Here is a 13856-nt window from a genome sequence, read left to right as displayed (position 1 = left end):
CTCAGATCTGGACTCTGTAACAACCTAGCGGGGTGGGACGGGGAGGGAAGAGGGAGGAATGTTCAAGAAGGAGGGGACATATATATATACCTATGGCTGGTTAATGTTGATGTTTGGCAGAAACCAACACAACACTGTAAAGCAAGTATCCTTCAATTAAGAATAAATAAATTGTTAAAATTATAAGGAAGCATCTCTAGGGTGTATCAAATGCAGCAGGGACTTACAGGAAATGAATACAATAGTTACATAGTAACTCTTTAATTTTGATGAAAAGAGGGCCTTCTAGAAGACTTTTTTCTCCCTGAGTTTGACATTTGCATCAGGGAACTGGGCAAATTTTTGTACAAACTGAATGTAAGCAATGTATGAAGGAAATCTAATTATTTGTATATACTATAGCCTGTTTTCCCTCATAACTTTACCTTCTTTATCAGTTCAGTGTTCTTACTCAAACAGTGACTCTGCACCGGGAAGTATAGTGGTGAATAACCACAGGTGGCTATTTATCTTTAGGCTTAAATAATTAGACTTGCGTAGACCTAGAAGCCCAGTTGCCGGGTCACGCCTCAGCCCCTCAGTGCCCACGTGTGCTCACTGGCCACTGTATGGACGGCACAGATGCAGCGCATTTCCCTTGTCACATAAGAGCTGTTGGACAGGATTGTCAAGCTTTCATTTGCGTAATAAACACATTCAAGTTTTTCTGTTCAGTTCTTTTCCATGTTATGTTTTTAGCTATCCATTCCATGTTCAGACCAAACATGTAGTGAAATATGAAATTTCAAAGTGTTCTTTCAATGTGCTACTTGCAGACTATTGATGAAAAAGGAGAGTTCAGTGTTCCGAGTTGCTATGGAAATATTAAAAATGATAACGGTGGTTGCAGCCTTACCTTTGAGCATCCTCTGGATGACGTCAATGTGGTCGATTTGAAATGGATCCACGACTTTGTATTAAAATCTCTGGAACTCGTCTATCAAGTAGAAAAATGGGAAACACTCGTATCACTTGCCATTCAGTTTAATACAGTTTCGCAGTGAGTACCACTGGGAGGGTGGCTAACAGTGATAGACTTCACTGAGAAGAACGTGGCTGTACCAGTGTTTGTTTCTAATATATACTTTACTCTTATCCAGTGAAAGATATACAGAGCAAGTGACTCCACTCCTGGTTTACGCTCAGCGCCAGCTTCTACTGCAAATATCCAAGTGCAAGGGCCCAGACATCAGCCAACAGGCTTGTGTAAGATATGAGGCTGAATACAAACAGAAGGTAAGTTTACTCATGCAGTTGTGATTTCTTATTAGTATGGCTATAACTAGCAAGATTTGGGATCAGATAAATGTTGCTATTTTCACTTAGGCATTTATCATTCAAATCAGCAAACATTGTTGAGAATTGCTATTTGCAAGTATTTTCCAGATGCAGAGAAAACAAAAATTAAGTTCGTGTACACAAGGACCTTATATCCAGGTCAGAGCTGATTTACCCATTAGGCACAGTGAGAAGAGTGCTAGAGACATAGCACTTTTTTAGGAGCCATTAAATGTTTTGATTTCTTTTACAAAAAGAAGAAAAAAGAAACTTTTATGTTAAAGACAGTGTTTCAGTTTTAATAATGGATTTCAAATTTCCATTTGAAATTTGAAATCTGAAAACTGCAATTTCTGAAATCTGAAAACAAATTTCAGTTTTGATGGAGTGGTAGGCCCATGAAGGCAAAAGTACCTAGGGCTCACGAATGACATGTTGCAGCTTTAAGTTGGGGGAGGAAAGGGATACATCTATTCTCTTATTTATTAGCTTAATAAGTATGTATTGGCTCCCTAAGATTAGAGTTGCTGCATTCAATTGTGCAGTCTGTGTCCTGCCCTAGGGCACTTGGCATACGTTGGGGGTGCTGAATCCAGCCCCTGCCCCACACATTAATCCATGTGGGCTTGAGGGGCTTGCAGCCCCCCAGAGAAGACTCCCATTTTTTCCTTCTCACAACGGCTGCTTATGGCCTTGGCATATTCTTGCTTCTTGCATATTCTATGTAGAGAGAGCTGTGTTCTTGCTTTATGGAGTTTAGTTTCAGAAGCATGGAGGTAGGACCAGTGGATAAATATGTAAACAGATAAAAAGATTTATGATCATCATAAATTCTCTGAAGAGGATAAAATAGGTATGGGATAGAGATAGGCTGGGGTGAGAGGTGGAAAAGTTGAGCAGAGGTGATTGGGAAGGTCTCTTGGAGATGGTCACATTTGGTGGGAAGGGGCCAGCCCTATAGTGGAAAAGAACATTCTAGTCTAAGGGGAGAACATGATCGAAGACCCTGCGATGGGACAGGAAGGAGGCCCAGGCCCTGCCGTGCCGCAGACAGGAGAGATGAGAAGGAGAAGGGGCTGCTCTGTCTGCATCTTCTTGGTGCTTCCTCCCCTTCTCCCCAGTGTCTCAGCATTCGTACAGCCAATGCTCTGTCCTTGGTCCTCCAGCACTCTCTATCTGGGTGTTCTCCGCTGGAGAGTTAACTCAACCTGTGGCTCAAAGTGAACATCTTTATGATGATGGCTACCAAAATTACATCTCCTGTCTAGACCTTTCTCCTGTATTCTGTGCCGATGTATCCAACTGCCTGTACCAGTCAGGGTTCAATCAAGGAAGCAAAACTAGTTACAGCTGTCTGTCTCTCCCCTCCCCAAATATCCACACTGATTTTTCCCACACCTTTTCCAGTCTTGACTGAATATCACATTCTCTGTGAAGACTTTTTCCTCACTGCCTTGTTTAAATGTGTGTGTCTGTTTGTCTGCTTTTCTCTATAGCATTTATAACTCTTAGTCCACTTTGTCATGTACTCTATATTTTGTTTATTGTCTATTTCCGCTAGAATAAGTACCACAAGAAGAGGGATTTTTGCTTATTTTGTTTTCTGCTATATCATCTATGAGCTTGGAGTAGTGCCTGGCACATAATAGGTGTTCAATAAAGATTTTTAAAATGAAGCTGGAGAGGTGGGAAGGACTAGGTCAAGTAAGATCTTAATAGGCTGGGGGAAGGAATTTGCATTTTCTTAGACTGTCCTTACATCTCATCATAGAGGTAACTACAAGGGATGATAATAAAGAAGCATCATCTTCATCAGACTGGGGTTCAAGGATGGTTGTATTTTGAGCAGGGTTGTGGGAGTTGGGGTGGAGAAATGGAGAGAAGAGGATCTTGGACCTTTTAAAAGAATTACCTTATGTCTAAAAATGCTCTGTTTCATATATTTTATCATTTTAGGACTCAATTATCTGTTAAAAAATACTTTAAAAAATACTACAGAGGACGTTAGTTCTGAAAAACTCTACCAGGGAAGTTTAAATAGCGTTAATTATGAGTAGAGGGGAAATCTGCCATTGAAAAAGCAGCCTCTGTTTTAAATATGTTTCAACTTACATAATGGGAGATATATTTAGACTAGTGAATTTATAGAACATCAGAGAAATTATTCTAATTGCTCTACATAATTTGCCTAATGCTTTTCCAGCTGTGGTATACATAAGAAATATGAAAAATTATGTAGCCACTTTTTTCCCTCCAAAACTTCTCATGATTGAATGTTACTCTGGAGCTTTTATTTGTAGCATCTTTCTGTATCTCTTCTTTTTGGTTAATGAAAAATAAGATGAACATTTCAAGTAAGCAAAAATTTTGGCTCTAAATACCTAAGTGATATTTGTTTTCTCCTTTCTTTTTAAAGGTAACCTGCCGAAATTTCGTTGGGATACAGCTCAAGATTAATCCTCCAGCCAATAAAGTGACAGTTATAGGACAGCGAACAGATGTCCTTAAAAAGCTTATCTCTTCAGGTTGGAACCAATCTTAGCTTGAAGCTCTTTCTCTCTTCTTCAAAACAAGATTTGCTGTTGTGTTCTGCATGTCCAGTCTCCCATAATTAAAGTGTTTGCAAAATCTCTTTTGCAGATTTGACTGAAAATAATCCATTTGATATTTACCATCTTATGTTGCTATAAATGTCACTTAAGGGGAATTAAAATTCATGTCTTTTATTAGTTTAATCTGTAAGTTAAAGAAGAGAAATAAGAGAAGAGGGAGAAAGGAAATTGATGGGAAAAAGTAAAGGTGAGAAAAGACTGTTAACTTGTTGGTTTTTAAAAAAGAGTACAGCAGAAGATTCTGAAACATCATGACTCCTTTGCTTTTAGCTGGTGAGCCCTCTTGGAATGTTTTGGCAATGTGGCTTATAGGAATGAGGTGATGGGAAGGGATGAAAATGGAAGTAATGCCTCTCTCAGTGGTGGTTTTCCTGTCTCTGATTTGGGTAGAGGAAAGAAATGCAAGTCTTCCCTATGATATCTCCTGCATTGACAGGCGGGTTCTTTATCACTTGCATGACCTGGGATGCCTTGATGTGTTTGGATTCTTTCATTTATTTATCTATTGATTTTAGGTATGTATGTGTGTATGTATTTATGCATTCATTCATTCATTTCTTGAGTCAGGCAGCCATTCAGTCATTCAGCAAATATTTATTGAGTTTCTACCTTGTGTTAAGTGCTATACTAGGTCCTGAGAAACTGGGAAAGATTGAAGGCAGGAGAAGGGGATGACAGAGGACGAGATGGTTGAATGGCATCACCAACTTGATGAACATGAGTTTGAGCAAGCTCCGGGAGTTGGTGATGGACAGGGAAGCCTGGCGTGTTGCAGTCCATAGGTCACAAAGAGTCGGACACGACTGAGCAACTGAACTGAGTGACTGACTGAGGTCCTGAGAATACAAAGATGAATGAGACTAAAGATTTGTTATATGATTTACAGCCCCCTGAACGAGACCGATAAGTAAGCCAGAGATGATAGTGTAGAGTGGTAAGGTCTATACTGTTGTGACTCCTGCTGCTGCTATAAATAATAGTTAATGGCTAGCATAATTTTTGAGAGACTCTATGTAATTTAGTGGCGTTATCATGAAAGTAAAAGGCAAAAGTTGAGAGTAGAAAGGTTGGCAGGAATTGGATAATAAGGGGTCTTAGAAGGTAGGGTAAAGAGACTCAGATTTATCAAGGGAGCTAAAGGGAGCTAGTTACAAGGGTTTAAAGAAGGAAAATGAAAAAAGACGCTTCAGCAACATGGGGAATAAGTTGGAAGGAGGCCACACGGCGGCAGGAGAGCTGCTGCTGCCTGCTTATGGGTTTACAGACGTGATGCGGTCCTGGACTTAGACAGTGAGAACAGACGGGTGGGCAGCTGTCTGCTCGTTGGGTGAGGGGGATGCACGAGGAAGGGAGGGGCTCGAGTTGCTTTGGTTTCTGGCTTGGGTGGCCAAGTGGTTGTGGCGTCTTCGTTCTATCAAAAAGTACTGAAGTGGGGGGCAGGTTAGAGGAAAACATCTTTTCTATTACTGAGTTTGAGGTGTCTGAATAATAGCTAAGTAGAATCATCCAGTCAGTCAGTGATCAATGCAAAGAAATAGAGGAAAACAATAGAATGGGAGAGACTAGAGATCTCTTCAAGAGAATTAGAGATACCAAGGGAACTTTCATGCAAAGATGGGCACAATTAAGGACAGAAATGGTATGGACCTAACAGAAGCAGAAGATGTTAAGAAGAGGTGGCAAGAATACACAGAAAAACTATACAAAAATGACCTTCATGACCCGGATAATCACAATAGTGTGATCACTCACCTAGAGCCAGACATCCTGGAATGTGAAGTCAAGTAGGCCTTAGGAAGCATCACTATGGACAAAGCTGATGGAAGTGATGGGATTCCAGTTGAGCTATTTCAAATCCTAAAAGATGATGCTGTGAACATGCTGCACTCTATATGCCAGCAAATCTGGAAAACTCAGCAGTGGCCAGAGGACGGGAAAAGGTCAGTTTTCATTACAATCCCAAAGAAAAGGCAATGCCAAACAATGCTAAAACTACCACATGATTGCACTCGTCTCACACGCTAGCAAAGTAACGCACAAAATCTTTCAAGCCAGGCTTCAACAGTATGTGAACTGTGAACTTCCAGATGTTCAAGCTGGTTTTAGAAAAGGCAGAGGAATCAGAGATCAAATTGCCAACATCCATTGGATCATTGAAAAAGCAAGAGCATTCCAGAAAAACATCTACTTCTGCTTCATTGACTATTTCAAAGCCTTTGACTGTGTGGATCACAACAAACTGGGGAAAATCCTTAAAGAGATGGGAATACCAGACCACCTGACCTGCCTCCTGAGAAATCTATATGCAGGTCAAGAAGCAGTAGTTAGAACTGGACATGGAACAACAGACTGGTTCCAAATCAGGAGAGGAATACATCAAGACTGTATATTGTCACCCTGCTTATTTAACTTATAGGCAGAGTACATCATGAAAGATGCTGGACTGGATGAAGTACAAGCTGGAATCAAGATTGCTGGGAGAAATATCAAAAACCTCAGATATGCAGATGACACCACCCTTATGGCAGAAAGTGAAGAAGAACTAAAGAGCCTCTTGATGAAAGTGAAAGAGGAGAGTGAAAAAGTTGGCTTAAAGCTCAAAATTCAGAAAACTAAGATCGTGGCATCTGGTCCCAACACTTCATGGCAAATAGATGGGGAAACTGAAAACAGTGACAGACTTTATTTTGGGGGGGGGGGCTTCCAACATCACTGCAGATGGTGACTGTAGCCATGAAATTAAAAGACACTTGCTCCTTGGAAGAAAAGTTATGACCAGCCTAGACAGCATATTAAAAAGCAGAGACATTACTTTATTGACAAAGTTCTGTCCAGTCAAAGCTATGGTTTTTCCAGTAGTCATGTATGGATGTGAGAGTTGGACTGTGAAGAAAGCTGAGTGCCGAAGAATTGATGCTTTTGAACTGTGGTATTGGGGAAGACTCTTGAGAATCCCTTGGGCAGCAAGGAGATCCAACCAGTCCATCCTAAAGGAAATCAGTCCTAAATATTCATTGGAAGGACTGATGCTGAAGCTGAAACTCCAATGCTTTGGCCACCTGATGCAAAGAACTGACTCTTTTGAAAAGACCCTGAGGCTGGGAAAGATTGAAGGCGGGAGAAGAGGATGACAGGGGATGAGATGTTTGGATGGCATCATCAAGTCAATGGACATGAGTTCGAGTAAACTCTGGGAGTTGGTGACGGACAGGGAGGCCTGGTGTGCTGTCATCCATGGGATCGCAAAGAGTTGGACACGACTGAGTGACCGAACTGAACTGAACTGATGATTGGATACACCAGTGCAGCACTCAGAAGATTTGTATTTTCGTCACCAATACATTGGTAGTGGTTGAAATCAGAGGCTTGAACAAAGTCACCCAGAGAGTGTTCTTAGGAATATGGACCTAGGGATGCCATCACTTTGGAATCGGTGTCAGTCAGAATGGGCTGGGCTATGTAGCAGTCATGAACAATTGCTGAATCTCATTGCCATAACCCAAGGAAAAGTCTGTTTTTTGCTCGTGCTACTGTGTTCAGTGAAGTGAGCAGCTCATCGTGGACTGATGGAATGTCCATCTTGACACAGGCTTCCGTGATTGTTTTAGAGGCAGGAGACAGAACACTCGTGTTATCCTCTAGGGCAGCTATAACTGGAGGCATATAGGAAATGGTTAAGACTTTGAAGTGAGACCACACGCATATACCATACACTTTTGCTAAGGGCTTTACGTAGATTATTTTATTATTATAGGAACTGCAATAAAATTCATTGGATGTCAGGCACTCTGATAAGTGTTTTGTGAGTATTAGCTTACAACTGCCTGATGAGGAAGGTTTGCTGTTGTCTCCATTTTTTAGCCAGTAAAAATAATGTTTTGTATATTTTTCATATTTTATAATTTTATATTCATAGTTTATATATAAGTGAGATGATGGCTCTTCAAACTGATACTTGAAGGTGACACATTTTCTGCAGTTTCATTGGCTAAAGTCATGTGGCCACATCTAACTTCAAAAGGGGAGGGTAGTGTGATTGTACTCTACACCAAGGATAAAGACGACTATGTGAAGAGCCCTAGTGACTGTGATGGAAAAAACAGAGGAGAGCCCATATCTGAAAGAAACTGGGACGTGGCTTAAGAGGTGGAGGTGCAGGAGCTGACAGTGGAACAAATAAGGCCAAGGAGAGAGAGAGAGAGTGTTTGAGTCAGCAGTCAGAGAGGTCCGCTGAGATGCGGGGTTCTGTCCGTTGTATGTGGGAGGTCGCTGTCCCGGCCTTTCTGCTGTGACACCCTCACCTCAGGGTCTTGCTCTAGCTGTTTCTCCTTCCTGAAGTGCTCTTCCCCCATCCAGATGGCTCTCTGATAAACCCCTCACTTCCTTACAATCTTCGTGTGCCTCTCATCTTTTCAGTGAGGCTTACCCTGACCATTCTATTTGTTTTTTCCATTTATTTTTATTAGTTGGAGGCTAAATACTTTACAGTATTGTAGTGGTTTTTGCCATCCATTGACATGAATCAGCCATGGATTTACATGTGTTCCCCATCCCGATCCCCCTTCCCGCCTCCCTCCCCATCCCATCCCTCTGGGTCTTCCCAGTGCACCAGCCCTGAGCCCTTGTCTCATGCATCCAACCTGGGCTGGTGCTGACCATTCTATTTGAAACTGCATCCTGCTTCCTTCCTTCCAATTCCCCTTACCCTAATAAATGTATTCTTTTTTTTCCCGTGAAGCACTTATAGCCACTTAACACATTCTATAACGCAGTTTTTAAAAAATTGTATTTATTGACTACTAGTCTGTCTCCACTGATGAAAGGTAAGCTCTGTGAGGTCAAGGACGATTGGTTTGTTCGTCGATGGAATCCACATGCCTTCATCAGTACCTGACAGGTGGTAGGAGCTCAGTGTCCGCTTGCGGAACGACTGACTCTAACAGTAGTGGTTTCAAAGCAGTGGCTGTGAGCGCGATGGCAGTGTTGTGCGTGGTGGGTGCGGCCGTGGGAAGTGTGCCTGCTCAGAGGTGCTGAGTGAGTGCTGCCTTTGGTGAAGCTTAGACGTGAAAGAAGAGAAAGAAGCGGGAGCAGCCGGAAGGGACAGTGGAGCCCAGGGGGCCTTTGTTTCACTTGTGTGGTTGTTTTAGTAGGAGAAAAGGAGGATATTTCTATATTAAATGGAGAGAGCCAGGAGAGAGGGACAGCCAGGAGAGAAAGATATTCGATCAGGCAAGGAGCTTGAGGATAAACGAGGCAGAAAATGGGATATACAGGGCTTAGGAGGTTGGGACACCCCTGATGCTAGATAAGAAAGGAAGGAGAGAACAGGTTCAAACGCAGGAAAATTTGTAGATGGTAGTGGTAGAAGTTGAAGGCGTCTTTACCGGGCATTAGAGATTTTCTTTATGAAGCAGGGGGTTGAGAGCACAGCCAAGGTTGAGATTCCAGGAGGGATGAGAGGTGGTGGGCTGGAAAATAGGAGAAAGGAAGATAGGAGGGCTGCAGAGCAGTGTAGACGATCCAGTTGAGTAGGGTTGGTGACCATGAACTTGTAGGTTTTACCGCCAATGATAAGTTATTTCCTCATATTCAGTGAACAACAGGAGGACCAGCTTCCCCTCATCAGTCATGTGTGACTAGTTCCAAAGAGCATGTTTCTTCCTGGGTGTGTTTTCCTTTTCATCATCTTGTCTGTCAGACTTCTGGAGAGCCCCCAACTTGGGATCCGTAACTCAGAATGTGATTTATACTGTCCCCTCCATCCTAGAAAGAACTGGCAACAAATGTGAGAAAATGTGTCAAAAATGCTTGTTATCAATCTTCTGGTTACCGGGGGGTGGGGGGTTGGGAGAGGGGTGAATTGGGAGATTGGGACTAACATATACACATTATTATACATAAAATAGATAACTATTAGGGACCTGCTATACAGCACAGGGAACTCCACTCAGGACTCTGTAATGAACTCTGTGAGAGAAGAATCTTCAAAAGAGTGGATACATGTATCTGCGTGGCTGATTCTCCTTGCAGTGCAGCAGACACTAACACAACAGTGTAGATCAAATATACTCCACCAACAACGAAAAGAACATGCTTGTTATCAAAATGATGACTAACATCTAAGAGCCAGGAAAAGCACACCTGGGAAAACTCTAGACCCATGTGACCAGGAGGTGCTTAATGGCAATGACTGCTATGTGTCAGGAAAGCACGTTGCCAGTCTGTTGTTAGGTTATATTTGGAAAGGCAAGAGGTGGGTGGTAGGGCAGAAAGAAAGATGGGGTCCTCAGACTTCAGTGATCCTTTGAGCTGGTTCTCAATGGTGGTGGAGGCACAGCTAGTTTGAGCAATGAACAGAGTTGTTGTTGTTTAGCCTCTAAGTCATGTCTGATTCTTTTGTGACCCCATGGACTGTACCCCTCCATGCTCCTCTGTCCATGGAATTCTCCAGGCAAGAATACTGGAGTGGGTTGCCATTTCCTTCTTCAGGGGATCTTTCCGATCCAGAGATCGAACCTGAGTTTCCTGCACTGGCAGGCAGAGTCTTTACTGCTGAGTCACTTAGGAAGCCCATGGACAGAATAGGAGTATTCCAATAGATAAAATCTAAAAAATATTGTAATGGCAGTAATAATTGATTGAGCCAGTACTTTATTATCTTCTGGTGGCTCAGATGGTAAAGAATCTGCCTGTAGTGCAGGAGATCTGAGTTCAATCCCTGGGTCAGGAAGATCCTCTAAAGAAGGGAATGGCTACCCACTCCAGTATTCTTGCCTGGAGAATTCCACGAACAAAGGAGCCTGGCGGGCTACAGTCCATGGGGTTGCAAAGAGTCAGACATAACTGAGCTACTAACTCTTCAACAATTGTAGGAGGTAGATATTATTATACTTATATTACACATTAGAGAATTAAATGTTACAAGTGAGTGCTGGAATCATGATTCAAACCCTGGTCTGTCTAATTGCTCACAGGGCTCCACTGAGCTATCAGGTCTGTCTGTCATTTGTCCCTTTTCAGGTTAGATTCTCTTCTTAACTTACAGCATTCAAGAAAAAAATTTGCTATATATCAGTAGTCATGGGGAGACAGATATTTTATTGTTACTTGTTATGATAGTTGCACAATTTTAAGATGATCCTGCATAACTACTACAGGTTTTACACTGAACCTTTATCATTAAAATCTTAGCATCCCCCTGATAGCGCCTTATAAAACTTTAGGACCTCTGTGTCTAGGAGCATAATTTGGGCTGTGTTTTTGGGCTTATTGGGCAAATTTTTAGGATGCTGAATTTTTTTTTCAGTGTACTAAATTCAGATCATTAATGTGTTTATAAGCATGATGGTCCTTATGTATATCACCATGACATGTTTGCAATTCTTAAAAGAATTAAAAAGACCAAGTATACTCCTGATGGTTTCCACCCCAGATTGCTGCTTTAGAACATCATAGATTTTCTTTTGGCATAATAACATTTGGTGATAGTGCTTGATACATTTAATTTTTCAGAACAGATAACTGTAACGCTCTGGTGCCTAGGAACATTTGGTATTCTCATTATTTAACAGCATTCTATTCTCCCTCTAGCTATTTAATAATGCATATGTAATTTGGTACAGTCTCTGTAGGATTTGGAGGAGTGAGAATACCTTACTTTATAGATGATTTTTTGTATGGATGAGTAACCTGCCTGCTTGTTAGGCTTCAAAGGGGTGATAACTCTGTGGGTCTGCCTTTTATTGTAGCTGTTTTTGCTTTCTGTCTGGGATCTCTCTCTTCAGTTTTGACCTTCCTGGCATCTAAGTTCTCTAACAGGATAATTCAGTCATCACGTGTGTTGGAATTTTGAACCCTTTGGCTGGTGTGTTTTATTAGTGCCTCTGGGCATTTGGACTGATGTCACCAAAAGTGTAGAAAGCGGCCCAAATTTTGTATCACTCACTGGGATCCTTCCCTGTTGAGCCCATCTCTCTGGAGTCATTGGCATTTCAATTTTAATGTCTACACTGGTACACGAGAGATGTAGTAAATCTAGTCTTTTCTCTCCTCCTCCTTCTTATTTTTACCTATTTCAAACTGTTGAGGCTATTAGTGCCTTTAAAATAGCTTCTGAATTATCCATAGAAGTTCTCAGAGAGGGACCCCTTGAGACAGAGATGGCAGAATAAGGCCTGCAAGCTAATGATATTTCCTTATTGTTTTGCATCATTTATCTCTTGTAGACAGCCACCAAAACACCAACAGAAGCCTAATTAGACAATAAGAGAAAAAAAGGGTATACTAGGGCTTGAAAGAAGGGAAAAAAAGTAAGGTAAAATATAATTTAGGAAAACAACAAAGAGGAATGATTTATAAGCATATATTTGCTAAAAAGTAGCAGTATGATTTTATTCAGAGCCCGTATTTTAAAGATGGCAGACATCTCCCCTTTTCCCTCTTATAATCCCTAATCGCTGGCATGCCTTTGTGACTTTTATTCCAGAACGTAAGCTCTGGGAGAGCAGGGAGTGTGTCTGTTTTGTTCACTTGTACCTGCTCGGCGCCTGGCATGGCACCTGTGCTGGTGCTCAGTGGGCATTTTTAAAACATATGAGCGGCAGTCATCATATGAGCTCCATTTACTAACTGCTTCCTCCGTGACCAATACTGTGCTGGACATGTCACAGACAGGTTAAAACATAGTGTCCAGTAACTCCCGGAGGTAAATTTTACCATCCCAGTTTTAACAGATCTTGCAAATGAAGGCCTGAGAAAGTTACTGTCTGAAAATATTAGTATCTGAGGGCTTCCAGTTTCCTCCTTTTCCTTTGCTTTGATGAACTTCTTTCCCTCATCTCACTCCCTATGGAAGAAAAAATGCAAGCCAAGCTCTTGAATTCTGGCAGGAAGAGTGGAGAAACAGAGCAGAAACCTAAGATCTTCAGGGCGCTGTGCGTAAGGGTTGGGGCGGGAGGGGAGAGGGCATGCCTTGTCAGGACTCACGCAGGACTGTGCGCGCTTAGAGGAGTGGGGTGGTTGAGACAAGGTGGAGGGGCAGGAGAGCGAAGTTGGCAGGAGGAGAGTGTGACCTGTGCCTCATTATTTGATCCTCTTAAATGTGTGACAGGGAAGTGTGTCATGAGTGAACTTGCTGGGGGCACAGATGCACCTCTCAACGTGGCTGTGTTCCTGGTTTGACCAGAGCCTCCAGGGTTTCTAGACATCAAGGTGTAATGAAAGATGTGTCTCCATGGCTGTTGAATGTGACCCCATTTTGTTAATTTCACCAAGACTTCACTGGGCTTACAGGGACCCCAGACTTAATCTGTATTATTCTCAAAGTATCTCTGTGCTCACATTAGCAGGCCTTCAATTAGGATCATTGCCTGTTCCCCAAATCTGACACCCTTTGGGAAACTATTTGGGAAAGGCATCAGACTAAAACCCTGGTTCTCTCTCTTATGTCTTGTAAGAGCTTAAAACAAGTGTCATGTTTAAAACAAGTCATGTTTAACTCTTTGTGACCCCATGGACTATAGCCCACCAGGCTCCTCTGTCCATGGGATTTCCCAAGAAAGAATACTAGAGTTGGGTTGCCTTTTCATTCTCCAGTTAAGACAAGTGAATGTCCCTCAAATTCACTTTTCCTCCTTTGTAAAGTATGAGTGACATTTATCTCTACTAGTTGTAAGATACTGTGACAATAAATTGAGATCAAGGCCTATGGAAGTGATTATTAATAAAGTTTGTCCCAAGCATTTAGCTTTGAAAACTGTTGTTGTTCATTCATGTAATGAATATTTATTGAGCACATACCATGTAATAGGTACAGTTATAGGCCAGGGGTGAATTCAGTGGATAAAATGGGCAAAAATCTCTGCTCTCACAGAACTTGCATTTTAGTGGTCAGAGACAATCAATAAATAAGTAAAGCCCATAACAGAT

At 41.9% G+C, this 13856-nt stretch overlaps 1 protein-coding gene across 1 annotated transcript in view; it reads left to right on the top strand.

Annotated features, from left to right (window-relative positions):
- Positions 1 to 13856, top strand: part of CFAP54 (cilia and flagella associated protein 54) — a 294432-nt gene that overhangs the window by 136008 nt on the left and 144568 nt on the right. Inside the window, exons 37-39 of the mRNA XM_043881586.1 lie at positions 816 to 1039; positions 1140 to 1275; positions 3734 to 3842. Coding sequence (XP_043737521.1) covers positions 816 to 1039; positions 1140 to 1275; positions 3734 to 3842 — 469 coding nt within the window. The remainder of the gene's footprint in view (positions 1 to 815; positions 1040 to 1139; positions 1276 to 3733; positions 3843 to 13856) is intronic.

This window comes from Cervus elaphus, chromosome 22 (assembly GCF_910594005.1).
Source record: "Cervus elaphus chromosome 22, mCerEla1.1, whole genome shotgun sequence".
Taxonomy (NCBI): domain Eukaryota; kingdom Metazoa; phylum Chordata; class Mammalia; order Artiodactyla; family Cervidae; genus Cervus; species Cervus elaphus.
This window is presented reverse-complemented; position numbering and strand designations above follow the sequence as displayed.